At 39.8% G+C, this 25,192-nt stretch overlaps 3 protein-coding genes and 1 non-coding gene across 5 annotated transcripts; 3 read left to right on the top strand and 1 right to left on the bottom strand.

Moving 5' to 3' along the window:
- Positions 1-3,075: 3,075 nt before the first annotated feature.
- LOC144572238 (uncharacterized) lies at positions 3,076-8,618 on the top strand. The gene is made up of 4 exons (XM_078321703.1): positions 3,076-4,168; positions 4,355-5,544; positions 5,661-6,150; positions 6,625-8,618. The coding sequence occupies exons 1-4, from the start codon at positions 3,076-3,078 to the stop codon at positions 8,616-8,618; spliced, it is 4,767 nt and encodes a 1,588-aa protein (XP_078177829.1).
- Positions 3,564-3,674, bottom strand: LOC144572905 (small nucleolar RNA R71). The gene has a single exon (XR_013517831.1). It is a non-coding gene; the product is annotated as a small nucleolar RNA R71 (small nucleolar RNA).
- A 7,137-nt stretch (positions 8,619-15,755) lies between the features above and the next one.
- On the top strand, positions 15,756-19,055 carry LOC144572198 (vacuolar cation/proton exchanger 1a-like). Of its 2 annotated transcripts, none has more exons than XM_078321656.1 (11): positions 15,756-16,077; positions 16,197-16,322; positions 16,779-16,846; positions 16,986-17,014; positions 17,126-17,541; positions 17,631-17,762; positions 17,862-17,978; positions 18,077-18,130; positions 18,254-18,370; positions 18,461-18,548; positions 18,629-19,055. In XM_078321656.1, the coding sequence occupies exons 1-11, from the start codon at positions 15,865-15,867 to the stop codon at positions 18,694-18,696; spliced, it is 1,428 nt and encodes a 475-aa protein (XP_078177782.1). In that variant the 5' UTR covers positions 15,756-15,864; the 3' UTR covers positions 18,697-19,055. The 2 variants fall into 2 exon arrangements, with proteins under 2 accessions (XP_078177782.1, XP_078177783.1); XM_078321657.1 differs by having other exon boundaries at positions 18,635-19,055.
- Positions 19,056-21,786: 2,731 nt separating this feature from the next.
- Positions 21,787-24,824, top strand: LOC144572175 (bromo-adjacent homology (BAH) domain-containing protein). The gene is made up of 7 exons (XM_078321615.1): positions 21,787-22,268; positions 22,406-23,098; positions 23,198-23,326; positions 23,432-23,515; positions 23,656-23,715; positions 23,879-23,965; positions 24,374-24,824. Exons 1-7 carry the CDS (start codon positions 21,906-21,908, stop codon positions 24,605-24,607), a joined length of 1,650 nt encoding a protein of 549 aa, XP_078177741.1. The 5' UTR covers positions 21,787-21,905; the 3' UTR covers positions 24,608-24,824.
- Positions 24,825-25,192: the final 368 nt, after the last annotated feature.

The raw sequence follows: 25,192 nt of genomic DNA on the forward strand, positions 1-25,192 counted from the left end.
ATCACTGTTTTTAGAAGATTCTGGACCATTCCAAAATAGTGATTTTTTACCTTTCTAAACAATAGTAACAAAAATTCTAAAAATTGTTATCCAAGCACATTTTTTTTTTGATAAAAGACTTTGTAGCCCGTTTCATTAAAGAAACCATGCAGAGTCTGTTACAAAACAAAAAGGTACGAACTATGCTACGCTACTAGAGTCCATTGGTACCAAAATACTCCAGAACTATTGGAGATAACAACCAAAACATAGAAGCAGTATAAGCATATATTACAAACGTCCCTAGGAACTAAATAAACTAGGATAAGCTAAATAGCACTGGCTTCAGTAGACTCGTCTCCTCCAGGAGAAGGGGGCTGGTATATGACCATTTGGAGTCCTGGTTCCACCTCTTGCACACTAGTGGGGTCCCACACCTACAGGGGAATGAGATCAATGTCCTCCGGCATGCACTCAGCTTGCACAATGTCTCTAACCTGTTTTTTGAAATTTTCTGCCCAATAAGTGATAAGAGAAATTATTAACAATACTATTGTTCTAAAAGTTTTACGGGATGTTGGATTAAAGCAATATTCATTTCTCAATTTCCATATAGTCCAACAAAAAGCACTAAACATGATCAAAAATGTTGTTTTGGAAAGTCTTGAGAGAGAGTTGGCAAATTGCAATATATCAGTGATAGAAGACCAGTTGGAAAAATGATGTTGGCTTAAACCCATCCAAAACCATAATTGTTAAGCTAGGGGACATAAAATGAATAGGTGGTTGGTAGTTTCCTCTGCTTGACAGAATTGACAAGTAGTGGATCCATTCCACCCCCTTCTACTAAGATTTCTTTTTGTAAGGATTATGTTTCTAGCTACAAGCCACATGAAAGTTTTAATCTTGTAAGGAATAGATAATTTCCACCAAATCATTGCATTGGGAAATCTAATCCCTCTAAAATTTAAGATCCTATATAGAGATTGAACAGTAAATAACCTAGACGGATCCCATTTCCAAGACATGCTGTCATGAGCATGTGTAAAGGAGACTGTACTAATAAGATGTAAAACAGATAACCATTCCTCTAATGTTACTTGATCAAAATGTCTCATAAAACTAATTGCCCTGCCTTGTGATTGGACAACTGCATTGAGGGTAATGTTTTTATTAGAACAGATCTCATACAATGTAGGATACTGAACATGCAAAACTAGTTGATTATTCCATGTGTCAGTCCAAAATTTCAGAGTAGAATGTGAGCCAGGATGGTTAATAACACTAACCCTACCTAAATTGTCTAAGGCCATAATGGTTTTCCAAAAATGAGAGTAAGGAACAGCATGTCCTATGTAATATTGATAAGTCAAAACGATATATGTTGAAACCTAGGGTTTGTTGTGTAAATTAAGCCGAGTTTTGTTGAAATTAGAATTTAATTAGGTTAGAAATGTTTAAAAGTTCAAGTTACTGCCCTAGTTGTGTTTATTTTGTAGGCAATCAAGTGCTTGGAGCTTAATGGAGGAAGACGAATTATCTGGAGCAAGACAGCACGAAGTCTGGCGAATTTTCTCTTTTATTGTGGGCCGCAATTAATTTATTGCGGGCCGCAACCAACCCAGACAGAACAGCTTCCAGCCTGAATTTCCAACGCTTTTATTGCGACCCGCAACCAAGCTTATTGCGGCCCGCAAGGGATCACTCAGCCTCATTCCAGACGCGATTTTATAATTATTGCGGCCCGCAAGGAATTTATTGCGGCCCGCAAGGAATTTATTGCGGCCCGCAAGGAATTTATTGCGGCCCGCAATAAACAGTTCCAGAATGATATTTTTGCTATTATTAGTTGTTTTTATTTCTGGAAGGGGGATAACTGGTTTTTAAGGACGAATTTTAGACATTAGAAAGGGAGAAAAGCAGAGGAGAATAGAGAAAAAAAGGAGAGACAAAAAGAAGGAGAAGAAGATAGCGAATTCTTCGAGCGGTTATATTGATTTCTTTCTTTTAGAACTCTCTTACTTGTTTATTCTCTTTTGTGCTTTAGCCATGGTCAGCTAAGGTCATTTCTAGGGTTGATTAGGGTTATGCTTGAAACTTGTGTCATGAATTAGTTGATTTTATATTATATTTACTTGTTCCTTGGTATGATCTATTCTTTATATTGTTTGATTGTGATGACTTAATCGAAATTGCATGAAACCCTAGGATTTGATATTTGCAATCGAGAGATTGAATATTTAGTCCTGACCATAAAGAATAGGGTATTTGATAGGCTAAGTACCGAGAGGCGACGCTTGTCTTATACGGGCTTAACCCGATAGGTTAGAAAATTGTACCAAGTACCGAGAGGTGACGAATAACTTTCTACACCAATTGGGACAGTTAAGGACTTAATGACTTTGGATTAGTGTAACCAAGTACCGAGAGGCGACATTTATACTAATTTAAAGATGGTATTAATATAGAGATATCACTTTATACCTATAACACTCTACTGTGCCTTCATAATTATAAGAACAACTTTAGTAAATCAATTAATCGTGACATTAGTGGACAGGTACCCTAAGAAACCCTAATTTCTCATTCTCGCTTAAAAACCACATTTCGACCTTAGAATTTAGTTAATTCAGTTTGATCACCGACAAGCAAACTTCCTAAACAAACACAAACCTATTTAATTCACTTTTACTAAATTAAATAGCTAGGTTAGAATTAATATTCCAAATTGTCCCTGTGGAGACGATCCCTAAGTACTCCTCGATAAGGTTGTACACTTGCAACCAAATTGAGCGCATTTTAGGATTTATTACTTGTGTAGTAAAATTCACATCAAGTTTTTGGCGCCGTTGCCGGGAACAACGGTGAATATTATTTCAGACCTAAGTAATTTAGTTAGTAATTGTTTTTAATTTTCTTTTGTTTTCTTTCTCTCTCATTTTAGGTTGAAATCTGGCAGAGGAGCCTCCAACTCCGGACGCCACAGATTTGGTTGAGTGGTTTTCGAGGAGAGGATCAACTCATCTTTTCTACGAGAGAAGAAACAAGCACCCAACAAGGGGACCTTTCTTACCCTTGAATCCACGCCGGTTAGACATGTCGACCGGAAATGAGGATGCTAGGTTTCAAAACCTTCAAAGAGAAAGGGATCGGATGGCCAATGAACTTCAACGTTTGAGGGCAGCTAATGTAGAAAGAGAAAATCATGAAGCAGCCGATGCCAACCGCCCTTTGAGAGACTTTACGGCACCTAGGGCTGAGGAAATCCACCTTGGGTACACGACACCTACTATCAATGCGGAGGAATACCAAATTCCTCCTGCATGGGTTAGCATGGTGCAGCGCAATCTTTTCCATGGTCTGCCTCATGAAGATACCACACAACACTTAGCCAACTTTGAAGAAATCTGTAGTACAATCAAGGTACAAACTGTTTCTCCTGATGATCTTAAAGTGATGGCTTTCACTTTTTCCCTTGCAGACAAGGCTAAAGGTTGGATAAGGGGACAACGGCCTGAGAACATGAACACTTGGCCTAAGGTGGCGAATGCTTTCCTCAACAAGTTCTTTCCACCATCAAAAACAAACTCCTTGCGCCATCAAATCCACAATTTCCGACAAAAAGGAGATGAAACCATGAGCGAGGCGTGGGAAAGATTTCAAGAATTGCAGAGGTGCTGCCCTCATCATGGTATAGAAGGGTGGAATTTATTGCAAATTTTCTACAACAGCCTCATGCCACATGACAAAGGCATGCTAGATGCAGCCGCTGGAGGTAGCCTCATGAACAAGGGGGCTATTGATGGATACAAGTTGGTTGATGACATGGCTCTCAACCAAAGTCAATGGCACAACCCTAGGGAGACCCCGATCATCCTGCAACGGGGAATGAAGGAGGTGAATTCGAATTCAAACATGGTCGCAGAAATTGCCGCTTTAAATCGCAAAATTGATCAAATGAGCGTAAATTCGGTAAACTATCATTCTTCTCTTCCTTGTTCAATTTGTGGTGGAACCGACCATTTAGCAATCAATTGTGGTATAAGTAATGAGGTTAGTCATGAGGAAGTTAATGCCATAAACCAAGGAAATTTCAAACCGAATAACAATCCTTACTCCAATACCTACAATCCCAGTTGGAGAAACCACCCAAACTTTGCGTGGAGACAAAATGACCAAAATACCCAAGGTAACTCAAAATTTAATAGACCAAATCAAGGTTATGGTAACCAAGGGTATAATTCTAACGCACAACCAAAATCCAATCTTGAACTAATGATGGAGACTTTCATGACAAGTCAAAATCAAAAATTCGATGAATTGACCAAAAAGGTAGACATGTTGGCAACCCAAAACAAATTGCTTGAAAACCAAGTTGCACAACAAGCTACCCAATTCTCTCACCAACCGGGCTCCCTTCCACCAAAACCTGAGAGCAACCCCAGGGATGTCAAGGCGGTTAGGCACATGCTTCTCAGCGGTACGCAATATGAGGATCCACCTATGCCAAAGCATGACTTCATACAACCGCAAGGAGAAGAGGCACGAACCAATGATGAGCACATCTCCACACATGAGGATTTCGCCTCGAAGGAAACCACACCAATTGCACCAAGCGGCCATGCGGAACAAGCAAAGCCCTCTCAAGATGAGATGCCAAAGGTAAGTGCACAGCAGGTACCTCTCTATATCCCTCCTCACAAGTATGCACCCTTTCCTGGTAGATTTAAGAATGAGAAGACCGACAAACAATTTGCCAAATTCCTTGAATTGATGAAACAATTGCATGTGAACCTACCATTGACTGAGGTAATGACCCAAATGCCGGTTTACACCAAATTTTTCAAGGACATTCTTTCGAATAGGCGTAAGCTTGAGGAAGTACAAATGGTATCCTTAGATACAAACAGTAGTGCCATGGTAATGAATGAATTGCCCAAAAAGTTGGATGATCCGGGTAAATTTTCCATACCATGTTCAATAGGAAATGTCCAATTTAAACGTGCACTCTGTGATCTAGGAGCAAGTGTAAGCCTCATGCCAAAGTCGGTTTATGATAGGTTAGGTGTTGGGGAACTTAAGCCAACTAGAATTTCTCTCCAATTGGCAGACCAATCGGTTAAGTTACCCCTAGGAGTGGTAGAGGACTTGCCAATTCAAATTGGTAAATTCTTTGTTCCAATAGACTTTGTTGTGGTTGACATGGATGAGGACACTCACACTCCACTCTTGTTAGGTCGCCCATTTCTCAATACGACAAAAGCCGTGATTTATGTTCATGATGGAATTATAACAATGAACATTGGTGAAGAAAAATTAACATTTGACATCAAAAGATCCATGAGATATCCATCTAATGATCAAAGTGTTTTTAGTGTTGAGATTCTTGACAGGTTGATAGATGAGGAGTTGTTGAACAACTTGGAGAAGGGTTCATTTGAGTATTGGATGGATCAGGAGTGCGAAAAAGCCAACCAAACGGGTTCTGTAGATGTTATTGCGGCCCGCAATGAAAGTTATTGCGGTCCGCAGCCAATCCAGACAGAGAAGGAAGAGTTTCGCACAGTTATTGCGGCCCGCAACCAATTCAGACAGAGAATCTGCAGAAATCAGAATTTATTGCGGCCCGCAATAACCCTTCCCAGATTGACAAAGAGCCTATTCTGAGCCCAATTTTTCAGGTTTCAACCGCCGAGACCCTTCCAAACTTTGCCGAAACCTTGGAGGATGCACCCAAAGTAGAACTCAAGCCATTACCCTCGACCTTACGCTACGAATACCTTGGCCCGAACCAAACTTACCCTGTTATTGTTAATGCATCCCTGGACCAAGACCAAACCGACCAACTCTTGACAATTTTGAGGAAGCACAAAAAGGCCATTGGTTACACCATAGATGACCTCAAAGGAATCAACCCTTCCATCTGCATGCACCGCATTCTCATGGAGGAAGGACACAAGCCAACCATTGAAGGACAACGAAGATTGAACCAGAACCTTAGTGAGGTGGTGCGGAAGGAGATTCAGAAACTTCTTGATGCCGGCATCATCTATTCAATCTCCGACAGTAAATGGGTGAGCCCAATCCATGTGGTGCCAAAGAAGGGAGGGACAACAGTGATAGAAGGAGAGAATGGCGAACCGATTGCAACACGACTCGTGACGGGATGGCGCATGTGCATCGACTATCGAAAGCTCAATATCGGCACACGCAAGGATCACTTCCCTCTTCCGTTCATTGATCAATTGCTTGAACGGCTAGCTAAGCACTCTTTCTTTTGTTATCTTGATGGTTATAGTGGGTTCTTTCAAGTACCAATTCACCCTGATGACCAAGAAAAGACCACTTTTACATGTCCATACGGTACCTTTGCATATCGTAGGATGCCCTTTGGTTTGTGCAATGCACCTGCAACATTTCAAAGGGCTATGATGGGTATATTTTCTGACCTAATTGAGAAATCTATGGAAGTTTTCATGGATGACTTCTCGGTTTATGGTACCACTTTTGATGAATGTTTGTTAAACCTATCCAAAGTCCTACAAAGATGTGAAGAGGTAAATCTTGTCTTGAACTGGGAAAAATGCCATTTTATGGTACAAGAGGGTGTTGTTTTAGGTCATGTTATTTCCGCTAAGGGTTTAGAGGTTGACCGTGCAAAGATTGAGGTAATTGAAAAGTTACCTCCACCAACAAATGTTAAAGGGGTTAGAAGTATTCTGGGACACGCTGGGTTCTATAGAAGGTTCATTAAGGACTTTTCTAAAATTGCTAAACCCTTGACTAATCTTTTGCTAAAAGATGCTCCATTTGATTTTACCCAAGATTGTCTAGATGCTTTTAATAGGTTAAAGGAAGCATTGATCTCCGCTCCCATCCTGCAACCACCAAATTGGAGCGAATCTTTCGAGATTATGTGCGATGCGAGCGATTACGCCGTTGGAGCAGTGCTAGGGCAACGAATTGACAAAAAGCCGTGCGCCATCTACTATGCAAGCAAGGTTCTGGATGAGGCTCAAATCAACTACACCACTACCGAAAAGGAGCTACTTGCGGTGGTTTTCGCCATCAACAAGTTTAGACCTTACCTAGTTGGTTCCAAGGTGATAGTCTACACGGATCACGCCGCAGTTCGCTATCTTCTCACGAAAAAAGATGCCAAACCCCGTCTCATCCGTTGGATCCTTCTACTCCAAGAGTTCGACCTGGAGATTAGAGACAAGAAGGGTACCGAAAACCTTGTAGCTGACCACCTTTCGCGCATCAAACCTGAACCAAATGAAGACTTACCCATTGATGACTATTTTGCCGATGAGCAGCTCTACCAAGTGGGTAGGATCAAATACCCATGGTTCGCAGACATTGCCAATTTTCTTGCATGCGGGGCTCTACCACCAAACCTCACATACCAATCCCGAAAGAAGTTCTATGCGGATGCCAAGCATTACTATTGGGACGACCCATATCTCTTCAAGCTTGGTGTTGATGGGATTCATAGAAGATGCATTCCACATGATGAGGTTCAATCGATTCTCTACCACTGTCATTCATCACCCTATGGCGGACATGCTTCAACCAACAAAATGGCCGCCAAAGTCCTGCAAGCCGGTTTCTATTGGCCAACCCTTTTTAAGGACACAAGGTTGTTTGTTCTCTCTTGTGACAAATGTCAAAGGATGGGCAGCATAACCAAGCGACACGAGATGCCTCAACAAAGCATTCTGGAAGTCGAATTATTCGATGTATGGGGCATTGACTTCATGGGGCCATTTCCAAGTTCATGCAACAACAAGTACATCCTTGTAGCGGTGGACTATGTCTCCAAGTGGGTAGAAGCAATACCAAGTCCAAGAGCCGACTCAAAGACTGTCAAGCGCCTTTTCCAAAAGATAATTTTTCCAAGATTCGGTGTTCCAAGGGTAGTGATCAGTGATGGAGGTTCTCACTTCATCAACCGCTCCTTTCAAACCCTAATGGAGAAATATGGCGTAAGGCACAAAGTCGCGACTCCGTATCATCCGCAAACAAGTGGCCAAGTTGAAGTATCAAACCGAGAGATCAAGCACATCCTCCAAACCGCTGTAGACTTGACCCGAAAAGACTGGAGTTTGAGACTGGATGACGCACTTTGGGCGTACCGCACAGCCTACAAAACCCCAATTGGCATGACTCCTTTCAAGCTTGTCTATGGCAAGCCATGTCATTTGCCCGTTGAACTGGAGCACAAGGCATTTTGGGCTATCAAGTCTCTCAACTTTGACATGCTTCAAGCGGGTAACAAGCGCGTCCTCGACTTGCATGAACTTGAGGAGATCCGCCTCAGCGCATATGAGAATGCCAAAATTTACAAGGAGAAAACGAAACAATGGCATGACAAGCACATCATACGAAGGGAGTTTAATATTGGTGATTATGTTTTATTGTTCAATTCACGTTTTAAACTCTTTGCAGGAAAACTCAAGTCCAAATGGAGCGGCCCGTTTCAGGTGAAACGCGTTTTTGAACATGGGGCGATAGAAATCTGGAGCGAACGAACTGGCGCATTTAAAGTAAATGGCCAGAGGCTCAAGGTGTACAATCATGGAGAACCGGTTGAAGGGAAGATTAACATCTCCCTTACCGATGCACCAATGAACTAAAAGAGGAGAATGGTCAAGCTCGAGACCCTAAACGAGCGCTTCTTGGGAGGCAACCCAAGCAATTTACCTTTTTGCATGTTTAAATTTCGTACTTTAAAATTAATTTGCATTTAGATAGGTTAATTTAGGTTTTTCAGAAAATTTCAGCTTTTATTGCGGTCCGCAATAATATTATTGCGGGCCGAAATGAAGCAAACAGAGAATTTCTGAAGTTTAGTTAGAAATTTCAGCCTTTATTGCGGGCCGCAACCAAGGAGTCAGAGCGAAAAAAAAAAAATTTACATTGCAGCCCGTGATCAACTTATTGTGGACCGAAATGGAGGCCCAACAGACGCGAAAAATTGTGATAAAAGGGGGGGCTTTTCTGCAAAAATTTCATTGCTCCCTGACAACTCCTCTCCCTCTCCGCCTTTTCTTCTTCTTTCTCCCTCATCTCTCTCTCAATCCCTTTCCCTCATCTCTCTCTCAATCACTTTCTCCCAATCTCTCTCTAACTCATCTCATTCTCTCCATCTCTCTCTACAACCCTTTCTCTCTCTTTCTCTCTCTACAAAAGCCAACCCAATACTACACCGATCAGCCGCCGCCTCTCCACCGCGCGTATTGCGGCCCGCAACCAAGCTGTCAGGAAGCCTCCCTCTTCACCTTTCACGCAGACCCATTGCGACCCGCAATTCCATTTATTGCGGTCTGCAACGAAGAAGACAGAGCCAATTTCTGTAATCTCCACGGCCTTATTGCGGCCCGCAACCAGGTTTATTGCGGCCCGCAATTAAGCTCACAGAAGGCATTTCCTTGCTGATTTTTCTGGAATTTGGAGCATCGACTCGGCGTTTGGACTTCTCGGTTGCTCTACTCGACTCCATCACTTCACATTGGTTTGATTGCACGCATTCGGTTGTATCTCTAACTCTCTTTAATTTCAATTGAATCAATCAAGGTAAATCGAATTGCGAATTGTGCTTGAATTGTACCAAATTGTGAATTGTGCTTGAATTGAACCGTACGGTACCAAAAATGCCACCAAAAACAAGGGGAAAGGATAAAGTAACCACGGAAGAGGATTTCCTACAACGAAAACGGTCCAAACAATATAGAGGAGCCAGTACCACTAGTGGGTCTGGTGATATCGAAATGTCTGACCAGCCTGACTAGACCACTTTACCTCAAAATCAGTGGCCTGAAAACCGTGACCCTGACTATGGTCTTAGGTTTGTGCATCCAAAAGCACGTGAAAATTTCCAAATTCTTAAAACCAAAAAGGTTGTCCAGCCCAAGTATGTTCACATACCTACCCTTCAGCAGTTGGGCATTTTAGATGAGGTTCATTCCCTCATGTCTTCTCTTGGTATTTGGGACTACTGTACCAGACCATTTCCTGTGTACCGCACTTTGACTTATGAGTTTCTATCTTCTCTTCACATGGAGGATGATGTTTTATTGCAGTACTATTTGGACGGTGCAGAGTACCAGATTACAATTGAGGAACTCAGCAACCTCCTGGGGTTCCCTCACCAGCCTGAGGCAGTGACGGTGCCAAATTGGGAGCCGGATTCCAGTTTTTATGACTTCTCCTGCCAGCTGATCGGTGGTCCTCGGCGGACTTACAAGGCCAGTCAGATCAGCCACCCAGTGTTTCGCTACATCCAGCGTGCGCTCGCCTTCACTATCTTTGCACGCGGTGAGACGGTGGGTACCTTGGGCGAGTGCGAGACCGAGTGCGAGACATACTTCATCTATGCCATGATCCATGCTCTGACCAGTCCCGAGAAATTACCCCACATTGGTAGCTTCTTCATTGACAATCTCTTGAACGTGCGGACAAATGCCACTCCGGGCGGTATGATCTCTTGCGGTGGGTTTGTGACCCGTCTTGACATCTACCATGGGGTCATTCCTGCAGACGGGCCAGTTTACAAAGTCCCTACCCATCGCCTCCAAAAGCAAACCGAGTTCATTGACATGGCATATCTTCAGTCGGCTGGTATTTTCTCTAGAATTGGAAACTCTTTCTTTTTCATTTCCAACGGTCGGCAGATTCCTGTACCTCTGCCAATACCGATCGATAGGGCAGATCCTTCCACTTGGATTCTGCCCCTTAATGTGGCACAACCACACCAGCCTGCCGCACAAGCCGCTGTTGATCCATTTGGGATCCCTCCACCTGAGCAGCCTCAGCCTCCTCCTCCATTCTGGGCTCCCGGTCCTGACCAAGTGACCCCGCAGCAAATGTACGAGTTGATGCAGACTATGAAGACCAACATCACAAAATTGCGCGATTATGTGGATGAGCGGTTCAACTCTGTAGATCGACAGATTGCCGACCTCCGTACTCACATAGGAGGGCAGTTTACTGAGCATCGGGCCTACATGACGGGTCAGTTCGGCACTTCTCATTTCGACATGACTCAGCTCACCGCACAGATGGGGCGTATGCATGTCCAGTACACGGACCTTGCAGGGACGGTGGATGAGATAGCTGAGCAGCAGCATGGTACTTACCATCGGACGGATCGCATCTACGGGCATATGTCTGACTCCGGCTTTGTTTCTGCTAACCCGATACCGCAGCGCCGCCGACCTACGCGTCCATCACCACCAGCGACTGGTACATCTTCTCAGGGGACTACTCCACCACATCCACCAACCTGATTCTCATTGTGAGTTTCTTTCATCTTCTTTTTTTTTACCTTTCATCAGCTTGTTTATTGCACCGAGGCGGTGCCAATGTTTAGGCTTGGGGGGGTTAAAAATTGGAAATTGTATCTTAGGGTTAGGTTATTTATTTTGTTTGTTTATTCGCATAAAAATGATAAGTTTTGTGCTATTTAGGGGAAAAACAATTAAATTTGAAGCCTTGAGAGAATATAAAAATCTAAGTGGGGATTTCAATGGTATAACCACATGGCGCAAGTTGGCATAATAGTTTGGTAAGTTTATGTTTTATGACACCTTAGTACCTGTGGTCTTAAATTAGAACCTCTCTACATGTTGAAAATCAAGTCTCAGATGCGCAATGCCAAGAGTTTCCGAAAGGCTTGGTGCCCGTAGGAGACTTTGCGCGAGACTCAGAAATCCTTTTCAAATTGAACTTAATTGAACAAAGGTGTAGGCTGAAAAAAGTGAGCTATGTTGGATTGAAGTCCTTAGGACAGATACATCCGCATAAAAAAAAATAAATAAAAATAAAAATGAGTGGAAAAATGAGTGAGCCAAAAACAGACGGATGCACAAGTAAAAAAAAAAAAAAAGTCAAAGCATCAGGCACAGTCTACGCCCCTAACAAAAATTTAATTTTTCGAAGGATTTTCTGGAATTGGTTGTCACTTGTAGAACGGGGAGAAAAATTTAAGATTAACTAATTCTGAAGTGTCATATAGATATAAACTTGCTTAATTAAAATCAACACGTGCGTTTGTGAGGTGAAGAAGATCATTGAAAGAAACCCGCATAATTGTTTGACACACTCATGCTTTGAATTACATTGTTTGAACCCTAATTTGCCTTGACTGACCAATTTTATTTTTTTTAAGTCTTTGTTATTAGGATAGTTTAGATAACTTGGTTTAAAATACATTAACAAAACCCGGGGATTCCCGTGAGGGTTTAGACTTGCTTGGGACAAGCAAAGACTAGGCTTGGGGGAATTTGATAAGTCAAAATGATATATGTTGAAACCTAGGGTTTGTTGTGTAAATTAAGTCGAGTTTTGTTGAAATTAGAATTTAATTAGGTTAGAAATGTTTAAAAGTTCAAGTTACTGCCCTAGTTGTGTTTATTTTGTACGCAATCAAGTGCTTGGAGCTTAACGGAGGAAGACAAATTATCTGGAGCAAGACAGCACGAAGTCTGGCGAATTTTCTCTTTTATTGCGGGCCGCAATTAATTTATTGCGGGCCGCAACCAACCCAGACAGAACAGCTTCCAGCCTGAATTTCCAGCGCTTTTATTGCGACCCGCAACCAAGCTTATTGCGGCCCGCAAGGGATCACTCAGCCTCATTCCAGACGCGATTTTATAATTATTGCGGCCCGCAATAAACAGTTCCAGAACGATATTTTTGCTATTATTAGTTGTTTTTATTTCTGGAAGGGGGATAACTGGTTTTTAAGGACGAATTTTAGACATTAGAAAGGGAGAAAAGCAGAGGAGAATAGAGAAAAAAAGGAGAGACAAAAAGAAGGAGAAGAAGATAGCGAATTCTTCGAGCGGTTATATTGATTTCTTTCTTTTAGAACTCTCTTACTTGTTTATTCTCTTTTGTGCTTTAGCCATGGTCGGCTAAGGTCATTTCTAGGGTTGATTAGGGTTATGCTTGAAACTTGTGTCATGAATTAGTTGATTTTATATTATATTTACTTGTTCCTTGGTATGATCTATTCTTTATATTGTTTGATTGTGATGACTTAATCGAAATTGCATGAAACCCTAGGATTTGATATTTGCAATCGAGAGATTGAATATTTAGTCCTGACCATAAAGAATAGGGTATTTGATAGGCTAAGTACCGAGAGGCGACGCTTGTCTTATACGGGCTTAACCCGATAGGTTAGAAAATTGTACCAAGTACCGAGAGGTGACGAATAACTTTCTACACCAATTGGGACAGTTAAGGACTTAATGACTTTGGATTAGTGCAACCAAGTACCGAGAGGCGACATTTATACTAATTTAAAGATGGTATTAATATAGAGATATCACTTTATACCTATAACACTCTACTGTGCCTTCATAATTATAAGAACAACTTTAGTAAATCAATTAATCGTGACATTAGTGGACAGGTACCCTAAGAAACCCTAATTTCTCATTCTCGCTTAAAAACCACATTTCGACCTTAGAATTTAGTTAATTCAGTTTGATCACCGACAAGCAAACTTCCTAAACAAACACAAACCTATTTAATTCACTTTTACTAAATTAAATAGCTAGGTTAGAATTAATATTCCAAATTGTCCCTGTGGAGACGATCCCTAAGTACTCCTCGATAAGGTTGTACACTTGCAACCAAATTGAGCGCATTTTAGGATTTATTACTTGTGTAGTAAAATTCACATCAAATATTTAGCTATGAGTAAAGATTTTCATAAACTAGAGTATTCATGATTATGAAATTTCCACCACCATTTCATAAGAAGAGCAGTATTCATTTGTTGGAGATCTAGTATGCCTAGGCCTCCCACATCTTTAGCAAAACAAGCAACCTGCCAATTTACGAGAGCATATTTTTTCCTACTTCTATTTGTACCTTGCCAGAGGAATCTACATCTAATACTATCAATCTGTTTGATGATAGACAAGGGGATTTTAAATATGGATAATGTGTAGAGTGGTATAGAAGACAACACTGAATTTATAAGAGTAAGTCTACCACCTATAGAGAGCATTTGCCCTTTCTAGTTTTGTAATCTAGACTCAAATTTAGAGACCAGATAAACAACTCAGAGAGAGATGGTCCTAGATCTGTTTGTATAGAAAACATTTCAGTTTTTGAAGATTCATTTAGATGCCTGAAACGGCCTCAAAGGCTATCATGGCCCACCAAGCTGCCTCTACATTTTGGGAATTAGCTTCTAAAAATAATATAGTGTCATCTGCATAATGACAGTTGGTAATTGCTAATCCATTAAGACAAGGAGGGCCTAAACCTGTAAGTATGTGATGTTCCCTCCCCTTAGCAAAAATAAGACTGAGTGTATCTGCAGTCAGAATGAAAAGGAAAGGAGAGATGGGGTTTTCCTGCCTCACTCCTCTTTTGCAGTAAAAATCTGAAGTTAACTCTCCATTCACATTGATGCATGACTGGGAGCTAACTAACCAACTATGTATCCAGTGAATCCGAATAGATTTAAAACTTCTCTGTTGTAACACTTCTAAAATGTATGTCCAATGAATTTTATCATATGACTTCTCAAAATCAACCTTAATGATAACCCCAGGTTGTTTTTGAATATGTCTATGATGGATTATCTCTTGACTAATTAACACATTATCTAATATGTAACTACCTTTGAGGAAGGTAGATTGACTAGAATCAATGAGTCTAGACATAATATTCTCTAATCTACTGGTAAGAACTTTAGAAATGATCTTAAAACTACAATTAACTAGACTAATAGGTCTCAATTTGTTAATTAATTGGGCATCCTGTTCCTTAGGGATTAAACAGATTATGGATTTATTGATCTTATGCAAATCCAAGGTTTGTTGATGGAAGCCCTGATATAAGTGTTCAATATCTGTATGTACCAGATTCCAGAATTGTTGGTAAAACAGGAAAGTGAACCCATCAGGGCTAGGAGCCCAGAGGGTTCAGAGTCAAAGACAGTTATTTTAATCTCCTCTGCTAAAAGGGTGAGATCAACTGTGAATTCTCAATGTCAGCGACCTTGTCCAAAGATGACCAGAACTGGCTATCCATAGACCCAAATTTAATACCTGACTCTCCTAAGATTTCTTTGTAATATTGCCTAATATGATTCCTGATCTCTTTGGGATTAGAGGTATTTTGTCCATTGATAACTAAAGAATTAATCCTATTTGTTATCCAAGCACATTTTAATATGAAGATCATGTTGAATGGTTCGGATCAATATTGAGTCCGAATCTGCTGTAATCCCAGAAGGAATTACAGGGCCCTGAAATTCCAATATCAACCGTTAAAATATTTTCTGCACAGATCTAAAAAAAAGTAAGTTTTCATACACAAATCTCGAGAAAGACCAACGGTTCGGATTGGAATTACAGGGTCCTGTAATTTTCCAAGAATTACAGCAGATTTATTTTCTAGAATATTACCTGCGCATCTAACTGAACCAGAGACTCAATTTATTTAAAAATTGAGTGGGCAGAAAAATTATGGGCAGCATTATTGATAAATATGATTTATTTTTTAGAATTATGTAAATTCTTTCTATTTATTAATTTTTAAAAGAAAAGATGATACTGGAGAGTGGGGAGTTGGAAAAGTGCTTGTGAAGCTGTAGCCTGTATACTGGGAGTCCGAATCGTCTGTATTAACTCAAAATAGACCGTTTGATCGTAAACGAAGTCCATTCGGCCACCCCTACTACCCCCGTCCCCTGCCTATATATATATATGTGTTGTAATTTGTAAATCAATCCGTCAGTCTCCCTGTGGCTGTGGAAAAAGATAAAGAAAACAAAAAGAGAAAATCAAAACAGTATATAAAGAACAAATATATATATATATATATATATATATATTTCTATTTTATTAAAAAAAAATGGAAGGGATGAGAGAAGAGGAGGGTCCTGACGGCCTCGAAGCAGGAAGAAGTCTCCCCTCAAAACGATCCAATTCAAACGGTCACATCGGGATTGGGAACACCTCTGGGCCCCACCACCAGCACAAGGCCCTCTCCCGCCATGGTCGCACCGCTCACAGCCTTTCCGCCGCCTCTCTCCGAAAGAAATCCGACGTCACTCTCCTTACCAAGGTTCGTTATTGATAATTTAATTTCTTATTCAATTATATTTATATTTATATTTATATATTCTCTTCCGTTCCATCGAATCATCCATCACACTTCTTCATTTTATTTTTCTTTGTAAACAGGTACCTTGCTTTGGTCTACGCAATTTGTTGATTAATTTGCAAGAGATCTTCTTCAACACCAAGCTCTTTTTCCTTTTCCCCTTCGTCGTTGTCGCCTTCATCTTCTTTTTCCTTCATTTAAATCAGGTAATTCCATATTTCCATTCCATTCCATCCATATATTTCGCCACCACCTTTTGTTATTTCTATATTTTAGTTTTGCTATGTAACAATTAATCGTGACAAAAATTAAAGTAGGAAATGGATCTGACCAAACCCACTATCTGTTCCTTTGTTCTTTTGTTCAACAAGGAATGAAACCCACGTTTCCTCTGCTGCCTCATCCATCCATCCATCCATCCATCATTCCTTTTTGTGATTTCCGAAAGAGCACTCATAGTCATAGGAACCTTCCTTGAAGCTTCCTGTTTGATAACCGTCGTTTTCTTTTTACCTTTTTTTTAGTAACTAGCTAGTAGTAAGCAAGTAGTAGTAACCGTGCCTCTATAATCATTTTTTTTCTAGAATTAATTGCATAAGCTGGCTGGCTTCCTACGTTACTTTGAATTCTTATTTCTTCAAATTTCTTTGTTAAATTAAAAGGGATGGATATTTGCGGCGAGTTTAGTTGGGCTGGTGCCACTTGCGGAGCGACTGAGCTTTCTCACAGAGTATTTCTCTTTCTTTAATTCCATGGCCACCAAACGAATCAATGTTTGTTCTTTAATTCCACATTCCTTCAATAATTACACATGTTTTTACTAATGACTACTGTTTTTTAAATTGCTCTTGGTGGGGTGATCACTACAGGCAGCTTGCTCTGTACACGGGCCCTACAAGTATGCTACTTAATTCAATCATTATTATTTTATTTTTTCTAGTGACAACAGAATATATTAAAAATATCAGCTGATATACTTAATTACTGCATTAATTGCATTTATAAACAGTTGGTGGACTCTTGAACGCCACATGTGGCAATGCAACGGAGCTCATCATAGCGTTATTTGCACTGCACAATGGGCAAATCGAGGTGGTGAAGTGGTCGTTGCTTGGTTCTGTTCTGTCGAATCTCTTGCTCGTTCTTGGCACGTCCCTCTTTGCCGGCGGTATAAAACATTTACGCAGACCACAAATTTTTGACAAGAAACAGTCAGATATCGGCATAGGTCTCCTATTTGTTGCGGGGTTCTGCCATCTGCTTATTCTTGTGTACGGCTATGGTTATGCATCTACTGAGACCAATTTCTTTCCTTCCAACCAACTGGAGATGTCTAGGCTTTGCAGTATATTTATGTTAGTGGTCTATGGGATGCATCTCTTCTTTCAGCTAAAGACACACAGCCAACTTTTTGAATTGGAAGAGGTGGGGGCCCTCCTTTTCTTACACCAAAAGAAATTAATTGAAGCTAAAGAAATTAAATGTTAATTATAGTTCTTGTACTGGTTTAAAAGGGTGATGACGGCGATGATGCAGTTGACGAAGAAGAGCAGCCGGTTTTAACTTGGTGGAGTGCATTTGCATGGTTGGTGTTCATGACGGTTTTAGTTGCTGTGCTATCTGAATTCATAGTCAATACCATTGAGGTCTCTCCTTTCTTTTCCAATTCCTACACAAATTAATTGTTTATCTGTTTTTCATAGCAGCATTTTAGTTGAATGACTGATTGTAATATTGTTTGTTAGGAAGCTTCACAATATTGGGGTTTATCCGTGAGTTTTACTTGTATCATTCTACTACCAATAGTGGGAAATGCAGCAGAACATGCTGGGGCTGTTATGTTTGCTGTCAAGAGTAAGCTGGTAAGTAAATCGTGACTCCAGCTAATTGAAATCTCCTCTATAAATCACTCCTACATGACTCGTGCTAATTAATATTCAAGTTTTATTTTTTTCTATAGGATATTACTCTGGGAGTGGCTTTAGGATCAGCAACCCAGATCGCCGTGTTTGTGGTGAGCTTAATTAATATATATATATATATATATATATATCAGCAGCTTTACAAATAACATTGAAAATCACTCGGAAGATTATTAATAAATAACTTTGCTCTTGTCGGAATGCTGTACGTGTAGGTTCCTTTAAGCGTGATTGTCGCATGGATAATGGGTGTTGACATGGATCTAGATTTTAAGCTCATGGAGACTGGTTCTCTTCTGATGACTATTCTGGTAACTGCCTTGGTGCTTCAGGTAATTAAGAATCAATTGGACGTGCAATTGTTATTGTTATAAATTTTTAATGACACTTCCTAATAAATTCAATCATGCAATTCACTTCAGGATGGAACTTCGAATTACATGAAAGGAGCAATTCTTTTGTTCTGTTATGCCGTTATTGCCGTATGCTTCTTGGCTGTGAGGTCCTCAAGTAAGTGTTCCTCACTGCGTAATTTTTAATTTCTCTTGCCAATAATTGATACTGTATGCTGAAATTATTTTCCTTTTAAGCACTAGGTATGATACCTGATGGCAATTTACGAACTTCTCTAAGCACTTCGCGGTCTATCAGTGCATAAGCAGCAACCAAGACATTATGTTTAGTGAGGTATAAGTTGGCTTTCATACATGAGATATATAGTAAATGTATCATTGATTTTGAGCATTGTAAGAATAATATAGTAAATTTGAAAACTATGTCAGAAAAAACGTACACATGCATATGATTTATTGAAGCTACCCGGTTTCATGATGGAGAAGGCTTTTGCAGTGCCATGTATTGCACCAAAATATACTCGGAAGCTGTAAGATGGACATTTTCAGCTGAGATAACAAGAGCAACAAAATTTGATGAAATTGGAAGCATTTTTGTATTTCATATCTTTTGTTCTTTATTGTGTAAGCTTATCTGCAATAATGGAGGGTCTCTTTGCCTCTACTTCTACTATGATGATTTATTTACTGTTGCGTTTGTGTACTTTTCTTTGATCTGGTTGTGAATTTGATTATATTTTGATGGAACATGTCAAATTGGTATTCTTGGCATGTATATATAGTAGCCCTTATATATATTTTAATTGATTTAAAGCAAGATCAACACTAAATCATTATGGTATACATATGACATATATATATTTATGTCTCGTCAAATTGTATTGGGAATTAATCATGCATGTCCAATAAAAGTTATTCTTTACAATATTTCACCCAGCACTTGAGAGATATAACTTAATTGAATTGTATGAATATGGTCATTGTTAATTCCTAATGTTTCGATCAATTAGAATTTTTAAATCCTTCTCTTCTTTTCTTTTTCTTTTTTTTGTGAATTTTTTACTTTATTACATTCAACGTTATTACACTTGTACTATATTTGGTACTTATCAACAATATATTTACCCGTCTAAGAAACTACATAAGACTTGGTCGCACGAAACCGTATTTAAACACAGAAAGTCATGATTACCGAAAACCGTAGAAAATCATAGTTTCAAAATCCATAAAATGTTTTGTTGAAATATCACAAATTGCTGTGTTAAGTGTTAACTTATTGAAATAAAAAAAATTGCTGTGTCTTTTTTTATGATTCAGAATCTTCTAAAGGTATCACGGGTACACAAGCATATATTGAGATATTATGTTGTAAAATTGAGTCCAAGAATCTTTGTGAAATAATGATCTTGTCCCTTTGGAGTTTGGATGTCTAAAATGACTTGGAAAAAAAGCAGTTCGGAAACGAATGTCTTTGTAATTGTAATGTACACGTAGTTTATAAATTATAATAGACCGGCCTACTTGAAGTGAAGTGGACGAAATAATTTGAATTTCTTGGGCTATTAAATAAAGGGCTGAGATATATAGAGGCCCATTTGTAAAAGTACAAGCCCAAGAAAATTATATCGGGCTGGTCCAATTTGTGGAATGAACAAGCACCTGCACCTGCACCTGCACTAGGGGTGTCAATGGGTACGGTACGGATCGGGTGGAGACATTTTCATATCCATACCCATTAAAATTGACCTTACCTATACCCTACTCTTACCCATTAAAAATTGGTCGTACCCTACCCTACCCTTACCCGTTAATATTATCGGGTAACGAAACGGTAGCGGGTAAATAATGGATAATACAATTGTATGGGTGAACTTATTGAATGCAAACTACAAAAATGATAAAGATGTGTGGCCTAGTAATCATAATGTGTTGTACCTTTTTGTGATTTTTTTTTGTAAACAGTAAAAGAAACGCAATGGAAAACAGATGTAATTTGCATATTAATTTAATCAATAGTATGTACCAGTAGCAATTGCTCTTAGCCAATATATGGAGTAAAAAGGAAAGACAACAAGAATAGCAGGAAAATATACAGTGAATTATCAAAGATACAAAACGAGCAGTTTTAGAATTATCAAAGATACAAAACGAGCAGTTTAGGGGCACTAAAATGGAATTATGGAAGAGTAAATCTGTATTGAATTCGATATATATATATATATATATAGAGTTAGGCTGAGGTGCTATGGATAGCATAGTGGCCTCCCGTGCTACGGCTCAATATTTAAGTTTTCAAAATCCAAACGGTCGATCCGAACCGTTCATCTTATTCTCCATATTAATATATGCTTGGAGACCAAATTTTATAATTTTCTGAATTTTTTTACTATTTATTAATTCACTTTGAAAATCGCTAATCCAACGGTTTTACTGTTTTGTGCAGCCACCGTTGGATCAACAATTTTGTAAAATACTTAATAAATAGTAAAAAAATTCAGAAAAATGTAAAATTTGGTCTCCAAGCAGATATTAATATGGAGAATAAGATGAACGGTTCGGATCGACCGTTTGGATTTTGAAAACTCGAATATTGAGCCGTAGCATAGAGGCCTCTATGCTATCCATAGCACCCCAGCCTAACTCTATATATATATATATATATATAGGTTTTGGCTAATATGCTACGGGTAGCTAAGAGGCCTCCGTGCTACGGCTCGGATTTTGAGTTTTCAAAATCCTAACGGTCGATCCGAACCGTTCATCTTGTTCTCCATATTAATATGTGCTTGGAGACCAAATTTTACATTTTTCTGAATTTTTTTACTATTTATTAAGCCACTTTGAAAACCGCTGATCCAACGGTAGTTTCTGGTTTTACTGTTGGGTTAAGCCACCGTTGGATCAGGGGTTTTCAAAGTGGCTTAATAAATAGTAAAAAAATTCAGAAAAATGTAAAATTTGGTCTCCAAGCACATATTAATATGGAGAACAAGATGAACGGTTCGGATCGACCGTTAGGATTTTGAAAACTCGAAATCCGAGCCGTAGCACGGAGGCCTCTTAGCTACCCGTAGCACCGTAGCCACGTCCTATATATATATATATATATATATTTTTAGATTTTATAATTACCCTATAGGGTAACGGGTACGAAATGGTCATTACCCATACTCGTATCCATTTGATTAACGAAAAAAAATTCTTAACCATACTCATATCCAATAAGCTAACGAAAAAAAAATCATACCCATACCCGCTTTATCGGATACTATACGGGTCGGGTAAACGGCTAAAAAGGTACCATTGACACCCCTAACCTGCACCGGCTCGTCGATCGTGGTCCCACTGCCACAGATGAACGGCGTATGAAACAGTTGATCGGATCGGATCGGAGCCGACTAAAGCAAATCTTTACTTTGTACCCCGTTCGTTGCGACTGCGAGGTTTTTGAAAGAGAGAATTTCCCCGAAAGAAAGAAACCCTAGACTAGAGGTAGCGAGCGACAGAGAGCGAAATGGGGAAGAGGCGTTTCGCGCAAGTGGCAACGAGTGACGAAGAGGAGGAGCAGGAGCAGGAGGAGGAGGAACCGAGGAGGAGTAAGGCATCTGCATCTGCATCTGCATCGAGAGAGAAGAGGAGGGATAAGAAGAAGAAGAAGAAGAAGATAAAAGGGGGGGATGATGATGATGACGACGACGGAGGAGCAGTTGTTGAAGAAGAGGAGGAGGAGTTCTCTTCGGAGCCAGAAGAACCTGAGAGAGAAAATGTGCAAGAGGATGCCAAGGTCATTGGCGATGTAATTAAGGTTACTGGCAAGGGAAAGCGCAAGAAGAATCACTATTCTTCCTTTGAGTTTGATGGAAATGTCTTTGAGCTCGTAATTTTTTTTTTATTTCCTTCTTTTCATAATTCCAATCATTTTAACAAACTTTCTACTTGGCAAACAAATGATTACTGAAGTTTCTATATCAATAGAATGATAGTAAACGAATGATACATTGTTACCCTACCCAGGAAGATCCAGTACTGCTGACACCTGAAGGAAAGGGGCAAAAGCCATATGTTGCAATAATAAAGGACATCACAGTAGATATGGATGGAAATGTGATGGTGAACGGGCAATGGTTCTACCGGCCTGAGGAAGCAGAGAAGAAAGGAGGGGGAAAGTGGGAGGTCCGAGATACAAGGGAGCTGTTCTACAGCTGGCACCGTGATGAGGTCCCCGCAGAGTCGGTGATGCACCGGTGCGTGGTCCACTTCATCCCCCCCTCCAAGCAGCTTCCACCCCGCTCCCTCCATCCTGGCTTTGTCGTTCAAAAGGTCTATGACACTGACAACCGCAAGCTCTTCAAGCTTACTGACCGAGACTATGAAGACCACTTCCAACAGGAGATCCAACACCTCATTAAAGTGACCCGCAACCGCCTTGGTGAACTCCCTGACCGTCCTGATCCTATCACTGATGATACAACTGGGGTGCTGAAGCGCAATACCAGCCTTAGGAGGCGCCCAAGTATTGATATCCCTAAGACAGAGATGGACAAGGGTGATAAGAGGGATAAGGGGCCCGAGACTCCTGCTTCAACGAATGACGCTCTTAAGTGCCTTGCTGTATTAACTAAGTTTGAGGCCCTCACCGGGGACGGCATTCGAGACAAGTGGCTTGACAAGCTTGTCCATGGGCTCACTTCCAGGGATGCTACTGGAGTGAGTTTCTCTATAGTATACTAATCTAAATATGAATGTTTCTACTGGTGTGCTGGTTCCTGTATGATATAACATGTTAGTTCTTTTTCTTTGTCATAGGAGAAGGAGAGGTATACAGCTGAGGTAGTGGTGCCATCAATTATGGAGCTAGAGAAACGGGCATTTGAAGCTCATACAGATTTCCAAAAGTACAACCAGAAAATGAGGCAGTTAGACTTCAATCTCAAGGTCTCTTTATATCCCTGATCGTGCCATTTGTATTATCAGAGCATTGATATATGTGCTCAGTGAATTACAAATTTGTTTTTTACCCGTGATAATTCTTTTATGCAGAATAATCAAATATTAGCTAAACGATTGCTCAATAAAGAGCTGGACCCACAGATCATCTTAACTATGACTCCAAACGAACTTAAGGTATGAACTCATTCCAACTATGTCCTTTTACTATAGCCACCTTGTTGTAGAGGTTTGCTGCTCATAGGCACTTTCAAAAAAAAAAAAATTTGGTCATACAAAACATTTCTAATAGTGTAAAACCTTCTGTATTTTACCAGGCAGGTTGGACTGATGATGAGAAATCAGGAAAAGAATCTGACGAGTCCAAGCCCCTTCAGGTGCCCACTAATCGAGCTTGTCTCTTTACCTATTTTAGTTATTTCCTTCTCTATATTATTTTCTTTTGAGCTTTTGTTTCATTTTTTATTTTAAGTTGGTAGTACTAAACTGTCTGAATTCAAGAACTTATCGGATTGCTTATTTGTCATTTTCTGTGAGCAGATGACAGATGCCAGATGCAAACTGTGTGCAGAGAAAAATGTTGGAATTTCTGAGATCATTTCTGGTGGACATGGTGATCGGTACCAGGTAAATGCTCTTTTGCTACATCTGCACACTGAGTGTGCACACATAAGCACAAACATGCATTCACACACCCAATAACCCTTTAAATATATCAATATAGTTGTATTTGAAGCAGCTACCATAATGAGTGTTTTTGGAATGAAATGGTGATGATGGTTTATTTTGGCACCTCAATACATATAATTTTCTCAAATTTTAGGTATTTATTGCACCAGCTAGAGAATGGGTGTTCAGTTTGCAAATAAATACAAATGTTTCTCATATTTAGGGCATTATGTCAGAAAACATTTTTGCTTTGGGTTGAGTTTAAATTGGACCATCTGTTTTTGAAATAGAAAAATTGCTTTTGATTTTGTAACTATCCTTGTGGACATCCTTATGAGTTGCATTTTGTTCTGTGAATTCACACAGCTGGAGTGTGGTGCCTGTGGGCACAGTTGGTATGCGGCAAGAGACAAGATCACATCTCTAACTATTGATGTTCCAAATGTTATTGGGAATGTCGGAGCAGCACCATGGGCCACAACAAAATTTGAGGAGGTTGAAAAGCAGCTTGCCAGCCCCCGTGAGGCTCCTGACAAGACCTCCACGAATGAGCCTTTACAAAAATCTACTGCCCCATATACGCCCGTCCTTGATAAATAGAAATTCAAACGACTAAAGCGAGAGGATGCTGTTGAATCTGATTCTCTGTTGTTCTGTAGGTTTTGTTGCCTAGTTTTTGTACAGATATCCGTCACTAGCTGTAATCCGATTTCTTATATTGCGATGTTTGGAAATAGTACTTTTTCTTGTATATTAAACTGGATCTGATGTAGCATGCACTTAGTGAGAATCTAACGTACCTCTGGGATTCAACTTATGCTATGGCGCTCTTTCGATGTATGTGTTTGTGGGGATGTGGAAAACTAAAGGCAGTAGAAGGTATATTTGCAAGTTTTCTGAGCTTTTTCTTCATATTTACCTAAGGTAACATTCCACAGATAGTAAGTGCATTGTTGACCCAAGTCAAATAAATTAGAAGTATTTCAAAATTAAATTATAATTGTACAAACTTGTCGGATATATATAAAAATGGTCTTGTGAAGCTAATATAGAAGATTCATGCCTATGAAAGACTCTCTGTGGGGGTATAAAGTAGTTTGAAAGAGCCAGAAGATGTTAGTTATGAGGCCCACTGCGTCCGTGTTAGAATGTTTAAAATGCTGAACAATATTTAATCCTAGTTAT

This window comes from Carex rostrata, chromosome 20 (assembly GCF_964058835.1).
Source record: "Carex rostrata chromosome 20, lpCarRost1.2, whole genome shotgun sequence".
In the NCBI taxonomy this organism is placed as follows: domain Eukaryota; kingdom Viridiplantae; phylum Streptophyta; class Magnoliopsida; order Poales; family Cyperaceae; genus Carex; species Carex rostrata.

What these genes read in the sequence shown, in the direction of transcription:
- LOC144572238 (XM_078321703.1), top strand. Translation starts at nt 3,076, where the DNA reads ATGTCGACCGGAAATGAGGATGCTAGGTTTCAAAACCTTCAAAGAGAA. An exon ending in AGAAGGAAGAGTTTCGCACA is followed by an intron (nt 5,545 to 5,660) that starts GTTATTGCGGCC and finishes CCAATTTTTCAG; the next exon opens with GTTTCAACCGCCGAGACCCT. An exon ending in ACGACTCGTGACGGGATGGC is followed by an intron (nt 6,151 to 6,624) that starts GCATGTGCATCG and finishes CTAAGGGTTTAG; the next exon opens with AGGTTGACCGTGCAAAGATT.
- LOC144572198 (XM_078321656.1), top strand. Translation starts at nt 15,865, where the DNA reads ATGGAAGGGATGAGAGAAGAGGAGGGTCCTGACGGCCTCGAAGCAGGA. An exon ending in TCATAGTCAATACCATTGAG is followed by an intron (nt 17,763 to 17,861) that starts GTCTCTCCTTTC and finishes ATTGTTTGTTAG; the next exon opens with GAAGCTTCACAATATTGGGG. An exon ending in CTTGGCTGTGAGGTCCTCAA is followed by an intron (nt 18,549 to 18,628) that starts GTAAGTGTTCCT and finishes TTTCCTTTTAAG; the next exon opens with CACTAGGTATGATACCTGAT.
- LOC144572175 (XM_078321615.1), top strand. Translation starts at nt 21,906, where the DNA reads ATGGGGAAGAGGCGTTTCGCGCAAGTGGCAACGAGTGACGAAGAGGAG. An exon ending in CTTCCAGGGATGCTACTGGA is followed by an intron (nt 23,099 to 23,197) that starts GTGAGTTTCTCT and finishes TCTTTGTCATAG; the next exon opens with GAGAAGGAGAGGTATACAGC. An exon ending in AGTTAGACTTCAATCTCAAG is followed by an intron (nt 23,327 to 23,431) that starts GTCTCTTTATAT and finishes TCTTTTATGCAG; the next exon opens with AATAATCAAATATTAGCTAA.